The sequence below is a fragment of the Diaphorina citri genome, unplaced genomic scaffold (assembly GCF_000475195.1).
Source record: "Diaphorina citri unplaced genomic scaffold, Diaci psyllid genome assembly version 1.1 scaffold493, whole genome shotgun sequence".
Classification (NCBI taxonomy): domain Eukaryota; kingdom Metazoa; phylum Arthropoda; class Insecta; order Hemiptera; family Psyllidae; genus Diaphorina; species Diaphorina citri.
Genome location: NW_007377928.1, coordinates 127,784 through 153,862, shown reverse-complemented (window position 1 = coordinate 153,862; position 26,079 = coordinate 127,784). Strand labels below are relative to the sequence as shown.

The window sequence follows — 26,079 nt, the reverse complement described above, 5'->3', positions numbered from 1 at the left end:
CCTCATTTCGTGCAAAATGTTGAAAAGGTTGTGAACAAAATATCTCAAGAACGGTTTGTAGTAGAGAAATGAAATTTGGTATGCTATCCCGATATGGTCCAAGGACGCGACTGTAACAATTTGGCAAAAATCGGATAATCACCCATCCAGATATTAACCAAAGTAATTGTTACTTAACCCTCATTTCGTGGAAAATGTTGAAAAGGTTGTGAACAAAATATCTCAAGAACCGTTTGTCGTAAAGCGATGAAATTTGGTATGCTATCCCAGTATGGTCCAAGGACGCGACTGTAACAATTTGGCAAAAATCGGATAATCACCCATCCAGATATTAACCAAAGTAATTGTTACTTAACCCTCATTTCGTGGAAAATGTTGAAAAGGTTGTGAACAAAATATCTCAAGAACCGTTTGTCGTAAAGCGATGAAATTTGGTATGCTATCCCAGTATGGTCCAAGGACGCGACTGTAACAATTTGGCAAAAATCGGATAATCACCCATCCAGATATTAACCAAAGTAATTGTTACTTAACCCTCATTTCGTGGAAAATGTTGAAAAGGTTGTGAACAAAATATCTCAAGAACCGTTTGTCGTAAAGCGATGAAATTTGGTATGCTATCCCAGTATGGTCCAAGGACGCGACTGTAACAATTTGGCAAAAATCGGATAATCACCCATCCAGATATTAACCAAAGTAATTGTTACTTAACCCTCATTTCGTGGAAAATGTTGAAAAGGTTGTGAACAAAATATCTCAAGAACCGTTTGTCGTAAAGCGATGAAATTTGGTATGCTATCCCAGTATGGTCCAAGGACGCGACTGTAACAATTTGGCAAAAATCGGATAATCACCCATCCAGATATTAACCAAAGTAATTGTTACTTAACCCTCATTTCGTGGAAAATGTTGAAAAGGTTGTGAACAAAATATCTCAAGAACCGTTTGTCGTAAAGCGATGAAATTTGGTAGATTTGCCGACTCTTGAAAGTTTGAAAGTGAACCCCTCATTTTCCTGATTTTAGATCATTTTAGCCGTCCAAAAATGCAGAAATAAAATTCTAGTGTCTCACTTGCCTACTCAAAGTCTCCTGCTCACTCATAATTGTGTATGTCCACCAAGAAAGATCCGTGCAAGGTTCATGCTTGTGCGATCCAAAAATGTTTGAAAAGTAAGTCTAGTGTAAGTTTAAGGAATGAATTATGTCCAATCTTTCATTAGGTGTACCTGGGAATATCCAAAATCTACTCTCTGTGCTTTCAAACTCAGAAAATTGCAGAATTCCCATTTTGCAAATGTTACCGATATAATCTTAGAGCTGGAAAGATTCCTCATAACCTCAAAATCAAGGCAAACAGTCTCTGGCCAGTGTGTATGTCCACCAAGAAAGATCCGTGCAAGGTTCATGCTTGTGCGATCCAAAAATGTTTGAAAAGTAAGTCTAGTGTAAGTTTAAGGAATGAATTATGTCCAATCTTTCATTAGGTGTACCTGGGAATATCCAAAATCTACTCTCTGTGCTTTCAAACTCAGAAAATTGCAGAATTCCCATTTTGCAAATGTTACCGATATAATCTTAGAGTTAGAGCTGGAAAGATTCCTCATAACCTCAAAATCAAGGCAAACAGTCTCTGGCCAATCGTTTGAGATTTTTTTTTTTTTTTTTTTTTTTTTTTTTTTTTTGAAATTTTCAAACAGAGATGTAGAGAAAATCATCAGTACAGTGTGGACAAACGTGCGGTCTGTGTTTTGTTTGAACGTAATCGTAATAAAGAGATTTAACCATACATCTCAAATCTTATACCTCTACTGCTGGCAAATTATGTTAAATATTATCAACCTGTATCAATACTTCATGCACCTTTTCTTCGAACAAATTTAGATAATGTAAAGGAACTGTAGGTAATGAGTACCTATAGTAATTGAGCACGTATGAGATTTTGTAAATTTTCTGAAGCGAAGTAGTTGATAATTTTTTATCTTAGTTAGTAAGCTATATTTTAGAGTACAAAGAAACACTCTGGACTTTTTGTTTTTATACTTCATGCACCTTTTCTTCGAACAAATTTAGATAATGTAAAGGAACTGTAGGTAATGAGTACCTATAGTAATTGAGCACGTATGAAATTTTGTAAATTTTCTGAAGCGAAGTAGTCGATAATTTTTTATCTTAGTTAGTAAGCTATATTTTAGAGTACAAAGAAACACTGGACTTTTTGTTTTTCTCAATCAAATTTGGTTTACTTTATGCAATAGGCAGTATTGTACATTAATTTTTTTTAAGTTCTTCATATTTTGAAATCTGGATTAAGCGATCTTTGAATCACAACAGAACAGAAAATAGTTTGCGAAATAAAATTCGATTCGAAATTCATCTGAATCACAATGAAATGGTCAATAGTAACAGACCCAAGATAGGTGTAGTTTTTCTCTATTAGTTCTTGTAATATTTAACGTAGACGTAGTTTTGTGTTTGGTTCTCATTATTTTAATTGGTTTTTATTTATAGGATAGCTTTTATCCTTTCTTTTTTTCATTAAAGTTTTTAATAGGATAGTTTTACAGAGATTTACCTATTAATTTTCATTTATTTTGAATTGACAATAGGTATGAAAAAGTACAAAGTAAACTCAATAAAAGTAATTGTTTGCGAAGTTGTAATTTAGAGGCCAAGAAAATTAAAGATAGTGGGTTTAATGTTTAATCAGTTGTCAAAAGGCCAAAGCGCCTAATTAGAAAAAAGTGTCCATAGATACATCTTAATGGTGAGACTTCAACTTGATAACAAATCCCACTTAAGGACCTTTTATAAAGGTTTACAAAAGGAACCATCCGGTATGAAATTGTCAAAGGCCCCCCTATAGTGTTATTAATTGGTAAATTTCACCGTTTTGATTTTATTTTAGACACTATTAAAGTAGTTTTTATATTTTTGTTCAATACAAGTAGTATTATGTATTCTTTTTCATTGACAATTTTTGCATTAAATTTATTTAAAATTTTGACTCTTTGGATTTTCCCATTTTTTGCCCTTCCGTCTTCCATACAGGATCCAATTCTCTGGACCAAAAAAAAAATAATAATAAAAAAAAAAAAACAAAAAACAAAACAAAAACAAAAAAAAGGTACACACATTTCGATTGCGAATAGGTGTAACTAATCTAATTCAAGTAGGTCATTTCTGACAAAGTTTAGGCCAAAAAATGAAACACCTTTTGTTTGAAAGTATTCGAAAGTGATTTTATTTGTTCTTTCCATGCCTACTTAATATACAAATTATAAGTAAAATAAAATAGTACAGGGTCTGTCCGGCTATAGTCCCCTTTATAATGAACACAACTTCCCTTGTGACGACAGAAGCGGATCCAAGCGTAAGTGCTAGGTCGCGGGTTCGATTCCCGCCCGGGGCGGTTTTTATCTTGAACGGATATTGTTCGTTCTCGGAACGGCTGCCTTTCTCCTATCCTTTCTCTTTTCGATTTCGGGACGATAAGAGCTCAGCAATTACAGTTCCCTCTATCAAACCTCTTTAAAAAATCCATGTCAGAGGCCTTCTCCATTTGTCTGGCAACTTTTTGCTAATCCAAGGGAAAGTTATGCACATTTTAAAAATGTCTATTTGTCGGGCGCACCCTGTATAATAATTATTAGGTAATTAATTCTAATGTTTAAACCACTTGGTGTGAAATAATTTGGATAAATTCAATAATGAAAACAGCCGTCAGATGGCTCTAATGACGCTTAAATCTATACACTATAAACAACGTTTGTGTATGTCCACCAAGAAAGATCCGTGCAAGGTTCATGCTTGTGCGATCCAAAAATGTTTGAAAAGTAAGTCTAGTGTAAGTTTAAGAAATGAGTTATGTCCAATCTTTCATTAGGTGTACCTGAGAATATCCAAAATCTACTCTCTGTGCTTTCAAACTCAGAAAATTGCAGAATTCCCATTTTGCAAATGTTACCGATATAATCTTAGAGTTAGAGCTGGGAAGATTCCTCATAACCTCAAAATCAAGGCAAACAGTCTCTGGCCAATGACCAAAAGTGAGTACCCTATGTCCAAGTATAGACTTGGGCTTCTCAACTTGTAAAGTTGTTTTAGACAGTCACTGGTTTCTCCCAGATTTTGATGCATTGAACTGAGATAACGGAGGACTTTTGAAGGTCATTTGGTTTTATGGTTGATGTGACCTTTATTTGTCTCTCGGAACTTGAAAACTGTCTTCTAAGTAGAGCTTTAAATAAAGATACCTACTCGAAAGAAAAGAAATCACATTTCATATTTACCAGCGTAGAGGAAAAACAGTATCTTATAACTCTTGATTCTCTCTTATTGTATTTCTAGATAACAATTTCCAAGAATCTCTATGCTTGGAATACTTTGAGTACTTGAGAAAGTGTTGTGTTAAATTTCATGCTTCATCTATTTCATGTTCTGGGATTGATATTACCACAGTTTATGTGAGTAAAATATTGGTTAATAAACATGCCATAGAAACTCTTTCTTTGGATATGTTCATGATATGTCTACCTCTCACTAGTTCTTTAAAAATACATGTTTTTTTTTTTTTTTTTATCAAGCAAGTAATTTATGGGACACATACTCTCAACTCAATTCAATGCATGCAAGCATTACATGCTTATAAAATAAAAATTTTTTTTTTTTTTTTTTTTTCACAAAAACTTGATTGCAAGTTAAAAGCAACTCATTGTAGATAGGTAGGTACTCAATTCTTAATGGCATCATAGTATGTATAATATATGTGTATTATTTCCTTTTTTCAGATAAAGAATGCCCCTGCCTCCATTAAAGAGAGCACTTCTGAAAGATAGACCCTGGTATGAGAGGCATCGTGGTCTTACTGTAATTGTAGCAACTGTGTGTGGAGTTGGAATTTTTTACAGCCGATTAATATATGACATATTTTCTGATACACCATCACAAGAGTTGTTTCCTATGCCCACTTCTGAAACAAAACAAAGAATTGCAGTGAAAAATAAAGCATTAGATAATATACATCATTTTTTAGGTATGTGCCTATTTGATCTAGACTTCATAAAGGTCTGTCTGAATAATTACAACGTTTCAACTTAGTTGACATCGTTGTCCGATAGATCGATTTCAACTGATGTCGATGTTAGGTTGATCTGATTTTCTAATAAGTTTTTGGTTTTTTTTTTTTTTTTTTTTTTTTATCAATCAATAAAAAACCACAAACTTCTCAATAGCTGTTGAGAACTTTAGGTTTTTATTATTATTTGTATTGAATCAACACTTGATCCATTATCTGTAGAAGAATCTGGATTCTTTTGATCCCCTTTAATTTTTCTTACAAAGAGATATTCTTAAGTCAATTTGTTGTACTCACTTAATTCAGATTTTTGAAACACTTTTTTTAGGAAATGGATTTTTTGATTCTCTTGATTCAGACAAAAAAAAAAAAAAAATCACAAATACTCTTACACCACCTGCTCATTATTATCAAAGGTATTTTCCTGACTTTGTATTGGTATTTAGATAGATACATATGTATTAAAGGTAGTTATTAGTTATAGTAGGTAGACTGAGTAATTCATTCTCAATATTTCTGTCTCCCATTTTTTCCACAGGTGCTTCTCCAGAAAAGGTTCAAGAATATCGCACCAAGGAAGAAAAAATCGACAAACATATCAGAGAGCTACGTGAAAAACGTATGAATACAAGAGAAGAACTTGCAAAATTGCAAGCAGCTGAGGGCACAAAGTAAAAAATCACATCAAAGGAACATCTTAGCACATTTTGTGAAATCTAGTGTGTAGAAATATCAACTCTTGAGATTATTAATCTTTTTCTATTGAATGGAGAGTGTCCGTAAAGCTAAGTTGCGTATGCGAGAAGCTCCCAAGGTGTTAGCCCAGTGTAAAACAGAAGGTCTTGCATATGCTGAATGTGTAGTGTCTAGTTATGAATTGGGTACATTGAAAAAAGATGTTTGTACAAAGGAGTTTGCCAGCTTTAAACAGTGCCTAAGTAAGGTTTCTATGAAAATTAAATGATCTTTTGTTACAAGTTGTGGACAGTAAATGATCTCTTAATAAGGAAAGATTTTATAGTGAACGTGTTCTAGCTTTTTTATTTTTGTTGCAAAAAAGGTATATGCTGTTACTTTATCATTCAAGTGTTTATTGAAAAGTGTAAGTAATCAAAGTTTTGTTTAAACTTTAAATATTTGTCACAAAGTTTTGGAATATTCTCTACTGACAAATTGAAAATGACAACACGAAGACAAGTGGCTGCTACTGCTGTCAACAGTGCCAACCAAACAGATAAAACTAATGACAATCATGTCTTGTTTAAACTTTAAATATTTGTCACAAAGTTTTGGAATATTCTCTACTGACAAATTGAAAATGACAACACGAAGACAAGTGGCTGCTGCTGCCAACAGTGCCAACCAAACAGATAAAACTAATGACAATCATGTGATCAAAGTTTTGTTTAAACTTTAAATATTTGTCACAAAGTTTTGGAATATTCTCTACTGACAAATTCAAAATGACAACACGAAGACAAGTGGCTGCTGCTGCCAACAGTGCCAACCCAACAGATAAAACTAATGACAATCATGTCTTAACTAAACCAGTTGAGGAGCTAAGTAAACCTCCTCGTGTCCAATTCTCACTGAATCTTCCACTGAGTGGTAAACACCTGGTGAGTGCCTTGATACTCCGCTTGATTCTCATAGCAGTGGGAGAAGTAGTGGACAAATACTTGCATGTTCCCTACACGGATGTTGATTATCATATTTTCACAGACGCGGCACGCTATGTACGGAAGGGGTTCGCGCCGTATAAAAGGGATACCTATCGTTATACGCCATTCATCTCGTACCTGTGCTTACCCAACCTCTATGTACACGACACTGTTGATTATCATATTTTCACAGACGCGGCACGCTATGTACGGAAGGGGTTCGCGCCGTATAAAAGGGATACCTATCGTTATACGCCACTCATCTCGTACCTGTGCTTACCCAACCTCTACGTACACGACAGCTTTGCTAAGGTGCTGTTCTCTGTCGTCGACATGCTGACCAGTCTCGTTGTATACAAGATCGCTCTCTTGTTCAGTACGCCCAAGCTGGCGAGGATCTCCTCTCTGGTGTGGCTGTACAATCCCATTGCCTTGGTCATTTCGTCACGAGGCAATGCTGATAGCATCATCTGCGGTCTCGTGCTCCTCACACTGTACTATCGACTCCATAACAAATCCATATTGGCCTACTGAAAAACACGTATCTCTATATGAGTCCCCTCTTCTTCTTATAGTCCTCCAAGTTAAGCGACCTCTTCGGTCCGTTGTCCTTCACACTGATCGCTGGTTTAGGCATCCCGCCCCCTGGTGTCGAACTATCGAAGCTCTTGGCAAATATAGGCCCGTCTAGGTCAATCTCAATGTCGAAATCATGGGCCGAGAAGAGATTATCGGATTTCTCTTTGGAATTGGCGGCACCCGGGCCGGATTTCTTGACGGAGTCTGACTGATCCGACCCTGCTGGCTTACTGCCTGAGTCTGTTGATACGTTCTCCTGGAATAGAAGAAGAAAAAGAAGGAATTTTAATTGTGTTAATCATAAATGCTTATCACAAATGTCGTTCCCCACTCATTACACTATCCTAAATTTTATGACTTGACTTGGACTTGAATCACCAACCTTCAGATTCAAAGACCACCAAGCTAACCACTACACCACTGAGGTCGATTTCTCCTAGAAAAGATAGAACATAGGAGAATTTGAAATGATCGATTTATTTTGGTTTAAAAGTCTGCCTTATAGGCGCTAGGTCGCAAGTTCGATTCCCGCCCAGGGCGAATTTTAATCTGAAAGGAAGAAAAACTGTTTCTACCACCTTTAAACCTAAAAGTAGCTCTCAGTAAGTTAATTGTTATTTCCTTGGAGAGAATCATAATCTTACCTTTTGAGGGGCAGGAGCTTCTTCTTCTCTGTTAGCCTTGAACACCATACATGGTTTGGTACTACGTCTAGTGAACGGATCGTCTATTTTCTTGCCCTTGTTAGCTCGTACTTCCTCCTGAAAAGGTTGAATGAAAAGAACGAATAAATTAAAAAAAGTTAAAAAAAAAAGTTGATCTTTTTTTTTGATTGCGAAATTAAAAAGTTTTAAAAAAATACATGTTTTTTAAGTGCGTTGAGTGTTAGGCATACCCTAATGCTTGTCAGAAATGTCTACCCATTTAATGCACTTTGCTAAAATTTTACAACTTAACTTGAACTCGAACGACCAACCTAAAGATCCGAAATCCACCCTGCAAGCCACTGTACCTCTGGGGTTGACAAAAGAAGAAAAGATTTTGTAAACTTGGTATTTTCCTCCCTTTGACTTCTAAAGGAAAAATCATAATAATCAATCCTTTTATAAAGGCCGGTCAATTTTCGTTTAGCTCACCGAAAATCTGACTTAACTTACCAATGACTGACTTACCATAATCTGAATTACCATGGTATATTAATTTACCAATGACGTGAGCACAAGTCCTCACGATGGTTGACTGCGGTTCAGGACGAGCCTATTAAACATGGCTACCATCACCCTGGTGTAGGACTGATAGAAAAGATATTTTCTCTATTTTGTCATCACCTTTCGGCTACCTATAGCTAAAGCCGCTACAACACACACCTTATGCTACTAATGTCCGATCTTATCACAGAGAGTTTTCAGGTAATCCAGAGTTTGAGAAATACTGGCCTGTGTAAATCAAACAGGTGACGTCAAAAGAAAATCCTTGTTAACAGTGGTAAGATCGGCCATAAGACTCTAATAAATTGTTAGCTCGGAAGGTAGCTGGCCTGTCTTGTAAGGGCAAAGTAGCAGGTTCGATTCCCGCTCCCCGAGCGAACATTATCCTAAACAGATAATGTTCCTTCTCGGAACGGCTGGCTTTCTCCTATCCTGTCGGTGTCTTCGATTTTAGGACAGTTCTTGCGGAAAAAGAGGCCAAAAATGCCAAAAATATTTATTACTGAGGTGCTCTTTTTGATACTGTCAGCATACACGACATCTTGTTCTAAAATCTAAATCGACAGCCTAAACAAAGCAGTCAAAGCACTACTGTCTTCCAAATGTTCCTTCTCGGAACGGCTGGCTTTCTCCTATCCTGTCGGTGTCTTCGATTTTAGGACAGTTCTTGCGGAAAAAGAGGCCAAAAAATGCCAAAAATATTTATTACTGAGGTGCTCTTTTTGATACTGTCAGCATACATGACATCTTGTTCTAAAATCTAAATCGACAGCCTAAACAAAGCAGTCAAAGCACTACTGTCTTCCTCTTATTAATACTTTTCCTTTATTTTCTGTTCAACAGATAGGTGAAATCTCAGGCGTATGTGAGACTGGCAAAATCTACTCGCTGGGTAAAACGCGTACCAACAAGGGCCTCAAACTTCGCCACTTGCACTACCTTTACACATGGTTATTGGCTCTCCCCCATTTCAAACACTCTTGATCCTCTTGCGAAGCTCAGGAGTGGTTTGATTGGGCTCAAGTGTATGGTTACTATCTCTTCTCCTGGGTGTCCTAGGGTACTGAGTCTTAGTAATGAAAGTGCAGGGCAGTCAAAGATAATATGAGAGGCTGATTCCTCCTCCTCTCCACATCTTCTGCACCTGGTTGTGCCATGGTATACACCGATAGTATTTAGGTGTTCAGTACTGAGCCTTGGAGAATAATACTGATGGTTGGGATTGTTGGGAAGGATTTTTCCATTTCATAACCCCATAAAGTTATGGACAATCATGAAGTACATGACTTTTACGAGTATATAGATAAATATTTCTGAGTATCTTTCAATACATCAATAAATATTTAAATCCGGGGAGCTTGCAACTATCTATCTGATATATAAATGGCATAAATGAGCATTTAATAAGACAGTCCAGACAGACAGATAGAAAGCCCTTTATTTAAATACCCTGATAGTGTCCGAGGAAGTGGGTTCATGACCTTGATAGTTCCATTTATTTCTTCCTCAGCAAATTCTTTCCCTTGCCAAGAAAAAGAAAACAGCCAAGACCAGTGACAAATCTTCCAGTGGCTCTCAGAGCAGCAGTGATGATGACAAACCTGCCAAAAAAGTTAGCAAACCAGCGTATACTGATTCCGAGTCTGACCATGAGGCTGCCAAAAAGAAAGAAGAAGAAAAACCCAAGGATAAAGAATCAGAGCCAGAGGAAGGTCGGTGAAAACCTTTACTTACTATTTATTGATTTTTTTTTTTTTTTTTTTAATTAATTCTGTAGGATTGTATCAATATGTATATTTGTTTTTTATTTTATTTTTATTTTTTTTTAAACATTTATCCTTTAAATCACTACATGAGTTATACAACAAAACCAGACCAAATCACTAAGCAGCCTAAGACACGTGTTTTGTCCTTATTTGGACTCAAATCAGTATACGCTGGTTTGCTAACTTTTTTGGCAGGTTTGTCATCATCACTGCTGCTCTGAGAGCCACTGGAAGATTTGTCACTGGTCTTGGCTGTTTTCTTTTTCTTGGCAAGGGAAAGAATTTGCTGAGGAAGAAATAAATGGAACTATCAAGGTCATGAACCCACTTCCTCGGACACTATCAGGGTATTTAAATAAAGGGCTTTCTATCTGTCTGTCTGGACTGTCTTGTTAAATGCTCAGTTATGCCATTTCTTATATATCAGATAGATAGTTGCAAGCTCCCCGGATTTAAATATTTATTGATGTATTGAAAGATACTCAGAAATATTTATCTATATACATTTTTAGTGTGAGTAATGAGTACAGTACCTACAAAACTAACACCCCTGGAATCATTGAAATTGTTTCAAATCTTGAAACTTTTCATCACTGTGACATCCAGATTCAATAGCCTATATTAACTAAGATTAATTCTGTCACAAGCATACATGATTTTCAGTAGGTAGTATTATTCCTTGCTTAGCATTATGAAAATTTTGAAACACCAGAGCTTGATGTTTCATTTTTCATGTCACAAATACCTTTCACAATTTCATGTAATTCACCTCACCTGATCGAAATCTGATCCGCTGTTACTGCCGCTGTCTGAATCAGAATACACTTGATTCTTCCGCTTCGTCATTTTACAAAGAAAATGACCTTTTGCAAAAGTTTAAAAAAGATATAAAACTTAAAACAGTACAATCTTTTCAGATGACAAAAAGAAAAGAAAACAGCCAAAGATCAGGAAGGGAAAACAAAAAGCTGTCAATTTTCAAATTAGTGCGCCATTCGTTTTCAAAACGGCAGCCATCTTGGAAAAAAATCAGTGATGCTCAGTGAAAAAAAAAATGTCACTACAAAAAAATATTCGTAAGCTGAGTACACACGAGGTCCTGATTTGCGAATCTCGGGATAAAGGCTGGGTACACATCACCTGTCAAAAACAATGATGGTTTACTGAGACCACTTTTGCTCAGAAACGATTCATGAAATTAATGATCCTATCCTCCTAGATCTCTTGGAACTTAAATAAAATTCTTTCATTGTTGAAAATAATGTAGGTAAAGTCCATTTCATATGGTTCTTCAATGATGGACTTCCAACATCAGACCTTTTTCTTGCTTGCAGTTTTTCTCATAAGATATCCCTGTACCTCTTGAACTTCACGACCACTATGAACTCCACATAGTGTTTAGAAGTTGTTCATGGAATATCACCCAGCTTACTAGGTACAATACTATCTGTTTAGGATAATGTTCGCTCGGGGAGCGGGAATCGAACCTGCTACTTTGCCCTTACAAGACAGGCCAGCTACCTTCCAAGCTAACAATTTATTAGAGTCTTATGGCCGATCTTACCACTGTTAACAAGGATTTTCTTTTGACGTCACCTATTTGATTTACACAGGCCAGTATTTCTCAAACTCTGGATTACCTGAAAACTCTCTGTGATAAGATCGGACATTAGTAGCATAAGGTGTGTGCCCCATACATACAGAAGTTTTCACTTACCCTATACAGAGGTATACCCGTGTTATTTCCAATACCAATTCGTACGAAACACCCTATAACTATTTGTCCGAATATCGTTTTTCTCATAAGATATCCCTGTACCTCTTGAACTTCACGACCACTATGAACTCCACATAGTGTTTAGAAGTTGTTCATGGAATATCGCCCAGCTTACTAGGGGTACAATACTAGAGGTCCATTCGCCATTCCATAACACAATTCAGGGACACTCCATTTGTCAAGGGTCTAGGTTTACCTTGCCCTATTTAATTTGAAGAAACCTTTTACTGATGAAATTTGTAATTTACACTTCTTTTACAGCATAAACTTGATAATGGATCCGTGGATTTCTGCTTCCGAACGTGGATTTCTGCAGTTAGAGAAAATTAAGAGTTCTGAAATAGGGAAAATGAAAATCCAGTTCTTGCACATTTGATAAAATAAAAACCACACAGCTCTCGAGATTTGTTTTTAAAAAAGCCTTTATTTATATATAATTATATTATTGATTATTCATTATAATGTCTGCTTGCTTTATCCTTGAACTCATAAATTTATAAATTAAGTAAAAATACAATAAATAATAAAAACTGAAAATTTTCACAATTAAATGCAAAATAAAATTAATAAAAAAAATTGATCAAATAAATTTTCAGATGTTCATTTTCAAGATGCAAAGGATTTTACTCAAAAATTGTCACCATAATATGGAGCTGAGTGTTACAGTATAAAAGGCTTGCGATGTAAGTTGAACCTGTTTTGAGAAGTTTTGATTTGATTTGATACCCACTTTGAGCAAAAACGATTCAAACCAAAGAGCACATACTCGAAGAACTCTCCCTTTCTCTTAAGTTTTATAATAAGATGAGTTCACACTGGGGTAATATGGGTCACACAGACTTCACTTTCCCCCTAAATGCTCATTTCATCACATTACTAAATGCATTAACCAAACGCAATTCAGGTGTGCCATGTTAAGGGATAATGTTTCTATTTTCTAACTTCAAAGTACTTAGTGGATAGAAACAAAACAAACTCTTCATTGAATTTTAGGACTTACAGAAAATAATCATTCAAAACTCGGTTTCAGCTCTTTTCTTCTTTCAGAGAGACTTCGATTTGGTTTTTTATTACAAAAGAAATAATCAAATAAAAATAATTATAATACTTAATAATAATAAAAAATTATATAAAATTATAAATAATATATTATCAAGTTTTTCTCCTTTATTCAGTTTTCTTACTGGTGTGGGGTTTGCCTACCTTCACACAAGTAGTCATGCCTACGACTATTCTTTTAACACAAGAACAAATTTTTGGCTTTCGTTTATCAGATTTATTGGCTTTCCTTTATAAGCTGGAAAAGTCATCGGTGAATTGACTTCAAAGTAACCAATTTTATGACATTTCCTATTGTGACAGAGAGCAAGAAAGAAGAATCGTTGAGGGGGATGTTTGAAGAATCGTGATAGCAATTATTTAAAGTCATCGGTGAATTGACTTCAAAGTAACCAATTTTATGACATTTCCTATTGTGACAGAGAGCAAGAAAGAAGAATCGTTGAGGGGATGTTTGAAGAATCGTGATAGCAATTAATCCTCCCGTGTTTAGGATGGTATTTCTTCACTTTCAGGTTTAGGATATTTCTTTGGTCATGGAATAAACATTTGATTTCCGTATCTATCCAGTCTATAAGACTAGGACCCGATCCGATATGCATCAAATTTGGCAAACATAGTTTCTCACACCTAAATGACTTTTTGGGTTCCACCTTTCGTTTCTATCTGGTTCAAGATTTTCTTATCATGGGATGAGAGGATGATTTGTACAAGAGTCCTCTCCTATCATATTGATATTATCCACTTCGTAGATATTTCATATGAGGAGACATTAGGTAGCACAGAGTTAGGGGAAAACAGGTGATGCATTTTCATGAGAGGAAGGAAGGCCCAAGATTTTCTTCTCGGTGTGAGGATGACATGAAAACCCGTGGAAACGTCATTACAAGTAGTAAGAGTAAATAGTAAAAACATTTGTAGAATAAAGAGAGTTGGTTGGCATGAAGGGGGAGTAGGGAAGGGAGGGGGTGGCCAAGGGACTAGATGCAAGGAAACCCAATATACGTTGTTGCTTGTTATTGATGTTGTGGTGTGTTGTGAAGTCCCAGGAGCACACTTATTGTCTGTCCGTGGCTCTCAGTTTCTCTTCGACAGCCTCTTCAGAAGCTTCGGATGCATCAGTAGCCTGCAACAAATCACATCAAAACAAAACTCGTTAGTTGAATTCAAACCAATCCAATTAACATTCACAAATTTGATGAGCCATCACAAGATGATAAGATTCGAATTGTACAAACATTCTTTAATCAATGGGGACATTATGTATAAAATAAAGTCCTTTTTTTACTTTCTATTACTACAGTATAGCACTTCGACAGCCTCTTCAGAAGCTTCGGATGCATCAGTAGCCTGCAACAAATCACATCAAAACAAAACTCGTTAGTTGAATTCAAACCACTCCAATTAATATTCACAAATTTGATGAGCCATCACAAGATAATAAGATTCGAATTGTACAAACATTCTTTAATCAATGGGGACATTATGTATAAAATAAAGACCTTTTTTTACTTTCTATTACTTCAGTATAGCGAAGCTATAGGTACTGGTAATGTTTACAGGATGCTATACCAGTGCACTGCCTAGGGCCCTAGGCAAAGCAAATAAAGACTGGGGACTTACCTGAATGTATTTTTGGACTCCAACGAGAGATTTCTTGAGAGCATCGAAGCTGGAAGAGTACAACATCTCTCCTCGTGTCCGATTCTCACTGAATCTTCCACTGAGTGGTAAACACCTGGTGAGTGCCTTGATACTCCGCTTGATTCTCATAGCAGTGGGAGAAGTAGTGGACAAATACTTGCATGTTCCCTACACGGATGTTGATTATCATATTTTCACAGACGCGGCACGCTATGTACGGAAGGGGTTCGCGCCGTATAAAAGGGATACCTATCGTTATACGCCACTCATCTCGTACCTGTGCTTACCCAACCTCTACGTACACGACAGCTTTGCTAAGGTGCTGTTCTCTGTCGTCGACATGCTGACCAGTCTCGTTGTATACAAGATCGCTCTCTTGTTCAGTACGCCCAAGCTGGCGAGGATCTCCTCTCTGGTGTGGCTGTACAATCCCATTGCCTTGATCATCTCATCACGAGGCAATGCTGATAGCATCATCTGCGGTCTCGTGCTCCTCACACTGTACTATCGACTCCATAACAAATCTTTATTGACCGGACTATTCCTAGGCCTCAGTATTCATTGTCGCATGTACCCGCTCATTTTCTCGCTGCCTATCTTCCTCTCGTATCGTAGCTACAGGGAGCGCACCCGACTTGTCTTGGGCACATTGCTTAGTCTTGGTTCTCTCACTGGCATTTTCTATTATCTCTACGGGGATGAGTTCATCGCGGAGACCTACCTGTACCATTTATCTCGTACAGACGTCAAGCACAACTATTCTGTACATTTCTTATCCCAATATCTGAACGTCTCGTCTCCGCTGCTCAAGTTTGTACCTCAGCTTGTACTCCAAGTCGTATGTTCCGTACGATTCTTCAATATTAACGATCTGCCCTTGTGTCTCTTCCTGCAGACCTATCTGTTTGTCACGTTCTCCCCTGTACTTACCTGTCAGTATTTCATGTGGTACATCTCCCTTCTCATCCCTATCCTCCCAACCATTGTTCATATCAAGCAGATCGCTGTACGGTTTGCAATCTGGGTTGCCATTCAGTTATTGTGGCTCGTGCCGGCCTATTATTTGGAATACCGTGGTGTGGATGTGTTTATCTATGTGGGAGTGATGTCCGCGGCCTTTTTCCTGATCAATGTCAATATTATCGTCAAGCTTGTTCAGTTCTATCAACCCATGAAGAAGGTTCTGTAAATAAATATGAAGCTTCGTGTTGAGGAAATTTGTTAGCATCGTATGAGATTTTTTTTTTTTTTTTTTTTTTTTTTTTTTTTTGAAATTTTCAAACAGAGATGTAGAGAAAATCATCAGTACAGTGTGGACAAACGTGCGGTCTGTGTTTTGTTTGAACGTAATCGTAATTAAAGAGATTTAACCATACATCTCAAATCTTATACCTCTACTGCTGGCAAATTATGTTAAATATTATCAAACCTGTATCAATACTTCATGCACTCTTTCTTCGAACAAATTTAGATAATAATGTAAAGGAACTGTAGGTAATGAGGTACCTATAGTAATTGAGCCACGTATGAGATTTTGTAAATTTTCTGAAGCGAAGTAGTTGATAATTTTTTATCTTACGTTAAGTAAGCTATATTTTAGCAGTACAAAGAACACTCTTGACTTTTTGTTTTTCTCAATCAAATTTGGTTTACTTTGTGGCATAGGCAGTATTGTACATTCAATTTTTTTTTTTTTTTTTTTTTTCTTTATTAAAGTTCTTACTCATATTTTGAAATATGGAATATAAGCCGAATCTTTGTATCACAACAGAACAGAAAATAGTAAGCGGACCCAATAAAGGTCCGGTTTTCGAAATTACATCTGATCACAAATGAAATGGTCAATCATAACAACCCAAAGATAGGTGTAGTTTTTCTCTATTAGTTCTTGTAATAATTTAACGTAGACGTTAGTTTGTGTGTTTGGTTCTCTCATTATTTTTAATTGGGTTTTTATTTATACGGATAGCTTTTATCCTTTCTTTTTTTCATTAAAGTTTTTAATAGGATAGTTTTACAGAGATTTACCTATTAATTTGTTCATTGAGTGAAATTGGACAATAGTATGAAAAAGTACAAAAGATAAACTCAATAAAAGTAATTGTTTGCGAAGTTGTAATGTTAGAAGGCCGGGCCAAGAAAATTAAAGATAGTGGGTTTAATGTTTAATCAGTTGTCAGAAAGGCCAAAGCCTAATTTAGAAAAAAGTCGTCCCCATAGATACATCATTAATGGTGAGACACTTCAACTTGATAACAAATCCCACTTAAGGACCTTTTATAAAGGTTTACAAAAGGAACCATCCGGTATGAAATTGTCAAAGGCCCCCCTATAGTGTTATTAATTGGTAAATTTCACCGTTTTGATTTTATTTTAGACACTATTAAAGTAGTTTTTATATTTTTGTTCAATACAAGTAGTATTATGTATTCTTTTTCATTGACAATTTTTGCATTAAATTTATTTAAAATTTTGACTCTTTGGATTTTCCCATTTTTTGCCCTTCCGTCTTCCATACAGGATCCAATTCTCTGGACCAAAAAAAAAATAATAATAAAAAAAAAAAAACAAAAAACAAAACAAAAACAAAAAAAAGGTACACACATTTCGATTGCGAATAGGTGTAACTAATCTAATTCAAGTAGGTCATTTCTGACAAAGTTTAGGCCAAAAAATGAAACACCTTTTGTTTGAAAGTATTCGAAAGTGATTTTATTTGTTCTTTCCATGCCTACTTAATATACAAATTATAAGTAAAATAAAATAGTACAGGGTCTGTCCGGCTATAGTCCCCTTTATAATGAACACAACTTCCCTTGTGACGACAGAAGCGGATCCAAGCGTAAGTGCTAGGTCGCGGGTTCGATTCCCGCCCGGGGCGGTTTTTATCTTGAACGGATATTGTTCGTTCTCGGAACGGCTGCCTTTCTCCTATCCTTTCTCTTTTCGATTTCGGGACGATAAGAGCTCAGCAATTACAGTTCCCTCTATCAAACCTCTTTAAAAAATCCATGTCAGAGGCCTTCTCCATTTGTCTGGCAACTTTTTGCTAATCCAAGGGAAAGTTATGCACATTTTAAAAATGTCTATTTGTCGGGCGCACCCTGTATAATAATTATTAGGTAATTAATTCTAATGTTTAAACCACTTGGTGTGAAATAATTTGGATAAATTCAATAATGAAAACAGCCGTCAGATGGCTCTAATGACGCTTAAATCTATACACTATAAACAACGTTATGTACACATGCCTCACATACTAAACACCTCCAATGACAATGTACGAAATACGAACTAGAACAATGAGCCATGACTTTCCGTAAAAGTCATGTACTTCATGATTGTCCATAACTTTATGGGGTTATGAAATGAAAAAATCCTTCCCAACCAGGTGCAGAAGATGTGGAGAGGAGGAGCAATCAGCCTCTCATATCACCTTTGACTGCCCTGCACTTTCGATGTTCGATACATCGATGTTTTTAAACTTCGATATATCGAGTATCCGATGTATCGTAATCCTTGACACTTCGTGCACCCATATAGCAGGCAATAAATTTGAAATTATCATATGTATGAATTTTTGATAAATCGATACGAAATACGACTTTTACGTACGTACTATCTATTTTCTATAGTCTGCCTAGATATCTTGACTAGGGGAACCCGGGGCAAAACCGGATAGGTAAAACGGGATACATGGAACCTCTTCTTCTTCTTCTTCCCCTTCCTCTTCTTCTTCCCCTTCTTCTTCTTCTTTTCTTCCTCCCCATATTCTTTTTCCTCTTTCTCCTCCTCTTCTTCTTCCCCTTCTTCTTCCTCTTCTTCTTCCCCTTCCTCTTCTTCTTCCCCTTCTTCTTCTTCTTCTTCTTTTCTTCCTCCCCATATTCTTTTTCCTCTTTCTCCTCCTCCTCTTCTTCTTCTTCTTGTTCTTCCCCTTCTTCCTCTTCTTCTTCCCCTTCCTCTTCTTCTTCCCCTTCTTCTTCTTCTTCTTTTTCTTCCTCCCCATATTCTTTTTCCTCTTTCTCCTCCTCCTCCTCTTCTTCTTCTTCTTGTTCTTCCCCTTCTTCTTCTTCCCCTTCTTCCTCTTCTTCCCCTTCTTCCTTTACGCTCGTCACATTTCAGTTGTTGCTCTCTGTATTCATTATGTTTGTAATTCTGTATTCTCTATTCTGTATTCTGTATTGATATGTAATTTCCATGTAAAATAAGCAAACGTACATTTGTACAAAATAAATGCTTTATTGAATTGAGTTGAATTGAATTGGACCCATTACCCGTGAAATGTCTGGTATTAGAAATCCAATCACTGTACACTATGGGATAAAACCGGGATTTAGTAGTGCTTTAGTTAGAATATTAGAACTTTTTTACTTAAGTTATATATAAAAATGGATACTTACGAGTAGGTTTTTATATCCCGACTCGGAGTTTCGTCTATTTCATAGACATTTTCAAGGGAAACTGGTAAGTATCTATTTTTATCTACTCGTAAGTATCCATTTTTATATATAACTTTTGTTTGACTTTTATTCTCTCCAGAAAATGACATCTCTTGCAATTTTTTGGACGGAGATCGGCCATGCTTGAATAGGCAAGTGGAAATATTAGGTAGTTCCAAGATTTCAAAGTTAAAAAAAAAATCTAAAAAAAAAAAAAAACAAACACTAGGTGGCCCTGGGTTCCCCTGCCTATCTAGGTATCTACACAGTTGTAGATATTGACTATTCGGATTATGATAAATAGTCATGCTAAAGGCATGCATGTGGGTAAGCTGGTATATTAAACATACTCGATTTACCTATGTACCTTTAAGTACATAGATCTATGTACTGCTGTACATAGACAATATGCAATATGGGTAGAAGTAGGTAAGCTGGACATTTCTACGAGTGAAATCTATGGATGATTTATTTTAAATTATGTATTCTGATTTCTAAAGGCTCTGAATTAAAAGGAATTTTAATTGTGCTAAGCACTGCGTAAGGCCGTAAGGTATGAAGAATATTTCTTCTCACAAATGTCGTTCCAATATTAACACCAGTTCGATAAATTTTATGGTATGCCTTCGACTTGAACCTACAACCTTCAGATCCGAAGGCAGTCGTGCTAACTGCAACAGAGTTTGGCACGGTCGGTTTTTTTTTTTTAAGAGGTTTGACAGAGGGAACTGTAACTGCTATGGTCTTAACGTCCCGAAATCGAAGAGAGAAGGAAGACAGGATAGGAGAAAGCCAGCCGTTCCGAGAATGAACATTATCCCATCAGAATAAAATCCGCCCTGGGCGGGAATCGAACCCGCGGCCTAGCGCTTACAAGGCAGACGCACTACCAACTTATAGCTAACTAGCCTGGCGCACGGTCGGTTTATCAGTGCTTTCAATTTCAATACACCAGAACTCATTTTCAGTCCTTTTAAGCCTAATGGATGGAATTTGGTGATAATTGGGGTCACCTAACCAAAAACACCAAAACAAAGTACGTACCTATTAGGTACAATCAATATATCTTACTAAAAAAAAGTCGATTTTGTCGATTAATTTTACCCGTTCATATATCGAATATCATCATATCGTTTCGATTTGTCTATAGGTACGTATGATTGACGCCTGTAGTTATTTGACTTCTGAACTTTGTACCGAGGGCAAAACCTATCAAGAGATCATCTAGTTCTGAAACCTATTAGAATATTAATAGTTTGTTCTGATTATACAGGGTGGCTCGTAAAGATACCTACCGTTATCAAGTTAGTGGTCAAAATATGATGGAATATGCCATATTTGGATAGAACACCCCATTTTCTATTGACAGAATATCCCAAACTAATTAGAATATCCCATATTCTATTGATAGAATACCCCATTGTCATGCAAAAATTCCAACTTCCATATGGTGGTGGATGTGTCAAAATTACCACTATTTCTTCCCTCCAATTGCAGCTCCAATTTTCCTCCAATTTTCATATCCTGGCAAAGTTTCTCCCTTTTCCCCTTCGGTCATGGTTCACCCAGTATTTTACCAATAATTTACAGCCAATGAGATGACTTAATCCAAATCCAAAAGAGTTTACCTGAAACGGAGTATAAACACTATAAACACTTTTTGTGCACCTGGCCATTAGGAATTTTGGTTCACCCCTTTTTTTTTTTTTTTTTTTTTTTTTTTTTTCTTCATCACTTACTCAGACATAGCAAGTTATATATTCTCTTAGTCCAACCTTAAATTTTCCTATCCTAACAAAGGTTCCCCTCTGGTTCCCCTTTTCATAGTGCACCCAGTAATTTTGTCAGTAGAGATATATTCAGTCAGTATCCAGCTTGTATCGTGGGAGGATTCAGCCCTTTGCCTTCAAGCTATGAAGTAGATAGATACCTATATAATATTTATACTTAGATACCTCAAGACATACATATTAGATTCCTTTACGGTTCTTCTAGTAAAAATATCTACACTGGCATCCATACACAAGTACCACCTACATGTATCTCTGTTCATGTTTTTATTTACTTATCTATGTATCTATGTTAATTTATTTTTATATGTATCTATGTTCATATATTTATTTTCCTATGCATCTATATCTATATGTTAATGTTTTCATGTATTTATTGGAATTCGATCTTGTCATCATGATAATTATGGGCAGTAGAAGCGTTTAGTTAAATACATAGAGAAGAAATACATAGGGTATTTACATATGTACAAAGTATCTGCATAGATAGAGTCAAGACAAATGCAGGCATATACCTACACTTGAGTGCAAAAATTTGGGCAGTTTGTATTTCCATTTTCATAAAGGTTTTCGCATCAATTAGAAGCCCATGCTTTAGTCTTCCAGGTATTAGTATTTCCAGATGACAATTATTGGCCCCCAGTGACTTTTCCAGCCCCTGCGTTGCCCTTTTCTGCCCTCCGGTGACATATTTTCACCCTCCTCTTAATTTCATTCCTTGTAAAAATCTATTACACTTTGCACGACGCGTACAGGGGGCTCGAAAAATCGTGATACATTTTGAAGCCAAGAGAGGTTATAGTTGAAATTTGAGTGTTGGCTCAAAATTTCGTCAAAAAGTCAAAACAAAGTAGTGCAACTTCCGTGGCCGGGTGAGTATCACACTAGGCTTACATGCCGGAGGTCCTAGGGTTGATTCCCGACGGAGTCAAAAAAATTTCTGCTCTATACTTGGAGTTTGGGTTACACTCAGCTTCGTGAGGTCGTGAGGGAACAAATGAGCGGCTACTTTAATCGAGAAGCTACCAATGATGGCATTACAGATAAGGTGATCAAACAGGTATTCTTGGGGTTTTTCCCATTGCATTGAAACTGTTGGTGTAGTGAGATAATCCATTCCTAGCCAATTAGGTACTACTTGTTATTACCAAAAATTAAATTCGAATGATTTTAAATTAAAAGATTTGTTCAGTGCACTGAAAGTAAAACTCTCAGAAAAAGGTTAGATATATGCAGGAAAAATGATTTATGATTAATATCTTTCGCCAAAATGAAACCAATTGCTTGAGAAGTAAACAAAGAGACATACAGACAAACTAAACAATACCTTAAAGTGACTGAGTTAAAAATTTACAGTGTATTGTTCACCGTCAGCTGTGAACACACCATTGCCCTAAAAAATTCTCATGTTATGCATGGTTGCTATCAGAATAGGTGACCATTTGGGCTCCAGTCTGACTCTTTTGACCCTCTAGTATAGGTAATGGACATTCCTAGCCAAGTACTACTTATTATTACCAAAAATTAAATTCTAATGATTTTAAATTAAAAGATTTGTTCAGTGTACTGAAAGTAGAACTCTCAGAAAAAGGTTAGATATATGCAGGGCCTAATGAGACATGGAATTCAACAGGAAAAATGATTTATTATCTTTTGCCAAAATGAAACCAATTTCTTGAGAAGTAAACAAAGAGACGTACAGACAAACTAAACAATACTTAAAGTGACTGAGTTAAAAATTTACAGTGTATTGTTCACCGTCGTCAGCTGTGAACACACCATTGCCCTAAAAAATTCTCATGTTATGCATGGTTGCTATCAGATTAGGTGACCATTTGGGCTCCAGTCTGACTCTTTTGACCCTCTAGTATAGGTAATGGAAAAAAAAATCTGAAATGAAAAATGAGAATAGAATAGAATTTTGAAGTACACTGAGAATGGAGAGAGAAATGAGCAAAAACTCTGCCACTGATTGTTCACTACATTAGGCTTGCACAACAAGGGTCCCCGGTTCGATTCCTAAATTCTGGGATATCACATTATGTACAGGTCCCGGGTTCGACTAGCTTCGGGGTCAAATCTTTTTCGGCTCCGTGCTTAAAATTCTACATCTGAGTAGCCCAATTCAAAAGAGTAGTAACTAACACAATTAGGGCAATTCATCTCATTCATCATCTCAGTACCAAACAATCCTATAAGCTAGCAAAAAAAAGCCCCCTCCCCCCTTCAAGCACACTCTTTCAGTATTTCATCGATGACGTCACATTTCCAACTGTCTGAGGATCTGTAAGACCCGTCTGAGCGTGAGTAGACTCTAGTAAAAAGCATTAACATAATAATGCAGGATAATCTCCTGTAAGATTTCTAAAATTGACACATTTTGGATCTCCAGTGAGATTTCCAAAATTGACACATTTCATCAATCATGCACACGAAACAAGCACCGTGATAGCAGACACAATTCGACATTATCAACAAGAAACACATTTCATCAATTATGAGAAACAAGCCTCGAGACAGCAGACAGAATTCGACATAATCAACAAGAAATTGAAGAAATCCGCATTAGAACACAAGCATAGCAGCAGCGAACACACACAGAGAGGGGCTCTCGGCATCTCTCTCCGTGAAGCTTCTCCCAAGAGCTCCGAGCTCCGTCTCTCCAAACTCAGTGATATTTCTCAAGCCGAGAGAGAGCTCTAAATATAGAGCGACTGACTCATGTCGAGTGTATGATCCCTCACTTCCAAAGACACTTGAGAGCGGTAGCACAACATCAAATACACAGTTCTCCTCGCTCATTCAATGTACGCAGGGCCGTCAATCCAGATTATCGACGGGCCCTTCAGTTATTACCTACATTCTAAACCTTTTTTTTCCACGATGAGTGAGTGTTCTACCGCCGTTTCGTTGCAATGAAACATGCCCATCCGGTAGCATGCCTCTCACCAGATGGGCGAGAAGAGAAACAATACTTACCATTTATTTTTCAAGAGAATCAGAATTTCTTTTCTAGTGTACTAAAATGTTTAGGTGACTTCTCTGCGTTCAAGGATAGACTTGATTTATATAACAAAAAAGTCCCTGATTACTTTTCTTAATTTCAGCAAGGCTCCGAATAATATTACTGGGATTTCATCAATCTCAATAGTGAGTGATTAGACTGATTAGAATGATAAACTTTGAATCTAGAGGTTGGCGGTTCGTGTGCAAAGTGTAAATCATAAAATTCAGCACAGTAAACAAGAAACCATTATCCAGTCATTCATACTTGACACAGTAAAATAAGTTCCTCCTTGTCAGCATTTCAAGGAAGTCAGATGCGATTATCCCGGCTTTCTTTGAAAACTCGAAGGGCCCGCGGGAGAACCCTGTCTTCCCGTCTACCGTAGGGCCTGTACGCACGACAAGAAACCCAAAGACTAACCTAAGGATTTATATTTTACGAGGAAAATTGATCCAAGGCTTTTTAGAGAAAGGTTGAGTCATTTCACAGCCACGAGGGAAACCTGACGCTGGTCATTAGAGTAGGAGGATCAATTCAATCAATAGATCAATATCGCACGATAGAATTATGAACAGGACCACTGTCAGAGTTTACAGTGTTTGCATTATGTTTAATTCTGGTATTAAGCAATCTGATTGGTTGATTTCAAATTTTTCCGCCAATCAGGTCCAAGAGTCGAACCTATACCAAGTTTAAACTCATAGTGGTCCCAGCCATCAGAATAATGTTATTATCAGATCAATTCCCAATCGGACAGTTGTGGGGAAACCCAAAGACTAACCTAAGGATTTATATTTTACGAGGAAAATTGATCCAAGGCTTTTTAGAGAAAGGTTGAGTCATTTCACAGCCGCGAGGGAAACCTGACGCTGGTCATTACAGTAGGAGGATCAATTCAATCAATAGATCAATATCGCACGATAGAATTATGAACAGGACCACTGTCAGAGTTTACAGTGTTTGCATTATGTTTAACTCTGGGATTAAGCAATCTGATTCGTTGATTTCAAATTTTTCCGCCAATCAGGTTCAAGAGTCGAACTTATACCAAGTTTAAACTCATAGTGGTCCCAGCCATCAGAATAATGTTATTATCAGATCAATTATTTTCCCAATCGGACAGTTGTGGGCCAAAAAGAAAGAAACACAAACCGGCCATCTTGAGAAGTGACGGAGTGAAAAATTGAATTTGGGCCAAAACTGACGACCGTGTTCCCGCGAGGCCTAAATCATGTTAAACTACCAAGCGAAGTGTTCTTCTTTCATTCACAACCTTGAGTGTGACATCATCAGCGATGGACTTGCAAGGAACAAAATGCATTGTAACACTACCAAGCGAAGTGTTCTTCTTTCATTCACAACCTTGAGTGTGACATCATCAGCGATGGACTTGCAAGGAACAAAATGCACTACCAAGCGAAGTGTTCTTCTTTCATTCACAACCTTGAGTGTGACATCATCAGCGATGGACTTGCAAGGAACAAAATGCACCTATACCAAGTTTAAACTCATAGTGGTCCCAGCCATCAGAATAATGTTATTATCAGATCAATTATTTTCCCAATCGGACAGTTGTGGAAAGAAAGAAACACAAACCGGCCATCTTGAGAAGTGACTGAGTGAAAAATTGAATTTGGGCCAAAACTGACGACCGTGTTCCCGCGAGGCCTAAATCATGTTAAACTACCAAGCGAAGTGTTCTTCTTTCATTCACAACCTTGAGTGTGACATCATCAGCGATGGACTTGCAAGGAACAAAATGCATTGTAAAGGTACCTTTACACTGGGGCAATTTAGGAAGCAACCGGCAACAGCAACCTGCAGCATGCGGCATTGCCGCGCCGCATGCGGCGTTGCCTTATACCTTGCGGCGTTGCTTTGTGTGTTGCTAGTGGTTGCTCTACGCCGCAAGGCTTCCCATCAGAAATGGATAGAATTGCCTGTTGCCTTGAGTTGCCAGTGCTGAGAATGGTCTGATTGAGTTTAGTACAGAATAGATTTGTGAACTTTTTACAAAGTGCCTAAATTTTATTTATAATTTCGTATTGTTTTTCACATTTATATTGGTTATAT

At 36.8% G+C, this 26,079-nt stretch overlaps 3 protein-coding genes and 2 long non-coding RNA genes across 9 annotated transcripts in view; 2 read left to right on the top strand and 3 right to left on the bottom strand.

Annotated features, from left to right (window-relative positions):
* Positions 1–977: 977 nt before the first annotated feature.
* Positions 978–5,834, top strand: LOC103509374 (cx9C motif-containing protein 4). Of its 4 annotated transcripts, none has more exons than XM_026823743.1 (4): positions 978–1,172; positions 4,350–4,465; positions 4,790–5,034; positions 5,615–5,724. In XM_026823743.1, the coding sequence occupies exons 1-3, from the start codon at positions 1,112–1,114 to the stop codon at positions 4,835–4,837; spliced, it is 225 nt and encodes a 74-aa protein (XP_026679544.1). In that variant the 5' UTR covers positions 978–1,111; the 3' UTR covers positions 4,838–5,034; positions 5,615–5,724. The 4 variants fall into 4 exon arrangements, with proteins under 4 accessions (XP_026679544.1, XP_008472209.1, XP_008472208.1 ...); XM_017444174.2 differs by lacking the exon at positions 978–1,172 and adding an exon at positions 3,775–3,835; XM_008473987.3 differs by lacking the exon at positions 4,350–4,465 and having other exon boundaries at positions 5,615–5,834.
* LOC108252423 lies at positions 1,657–3,031 on the bottom strand. The gene is made up of 2 exons (XR_001809512.2): positions 2,052–3,031; positions 1,657–1,862 (listed from the first exon to the last, which is right to left on the bottom strand). It is a non-coding gene; the product is annotated as an uncharacterized LOC108252423 (long non-coding RNA).
* Positions 5,835–6,044: 210 nt separating the features above from the next.
* Positions 6,045–16,048, top strand: LOC103509385 (GPI mannosyltransferase 1). Its single transcript, XM_008473997.3, has 3 exons — positions 6,045–6,209; positions 6,494–6,684; positions 14,857–16,048. Exons 2-3 carry the CDS (start codon positions 6,540–6,542, stop codon positions 15,957–15,959), a joined length of 1,248 nt encoding a protein of 415 aa, XP_008472219.2. The 5' UTR covers positions 6,045–6,209; positions 6,494–6,539; the 3' UTR covers positions 15,960–16,048.
* LOC113467524 lies at positions 6,697–7,259 on the bottom strand. Its single transcript, XR_003391579.1, has 2 exons — positions 6,980–7,259; positions 6,697–6,847 (listed from the first exon to the last, which is right to left on the bottom strand). It is a non-coding gene; the product is annotated as an uncharacterized LOC113467524 (long non-coding RNA).
* LOC103509384 (cofilin/actin-depolymerizing factor homolog) overlaps positions 13,570–26,079 on the bottom strand; it is a 25,086-nt gene continuing 12,576 nt past the window's right edge. Inside the window, exons 4-6 of one of the 2 annotated variants that reach the window (XM_008473996.3) lie at positions 19,134–19,143; positions 14,750–14,820; positions 13,570–14,252 (exon numbers count right to left, since the gene is read on the bottom strand). In XM_008473996.3, coding sequence (XP_008472218.2) covers positions 14,245–14,252; positions 14,750–14,820; positions 19,134–19,143 — 89 coding nt within the window. In that variant the 3' untranslated portion in view covers positions 13,570–14,244. Of the gene's footprint in view, positions 14,253–14,437; positions 14,477–14,749; positions 14,821–19,133; positions 19,144–26,079 lie in introns of those variants that run through there. The other variant, XM_026823742.1, reaches the window with a different exon arrangement.

Excerpts from the sequence above, each read along its gene's own strand:
- LOC103509374 (XM_008473987.3), top strand. The coding sequence starts at position 4,797 with ATGCCCCTGCCTCCATTAAAGAGAGCACTTCTGAAAGATAGACCCTGG. Across the intron at positions 5,035-5,614 it reads TAATATACATCATTTTTTAG|GTGCTTCTCCAGAAAAGGTT; the intron begins GTATGTGCCTAT and ends TTTTTTCCACAG.
- LOC103509385 (XM_008473997.3), top strand. The coding sequence starts at position 6,540 with ATGACAACACGAAGACAAGTGGCTGCTGCTGCCAACAGTGCCAACCCA. Across the intron at positions 6,685-14,856 it reads ACTGAATCTTCCACTGAGTG|GTAAACACCTGGTGAGTGCC; the intron begins GTAAACACCTGG and ends TTCCACTGAGTG.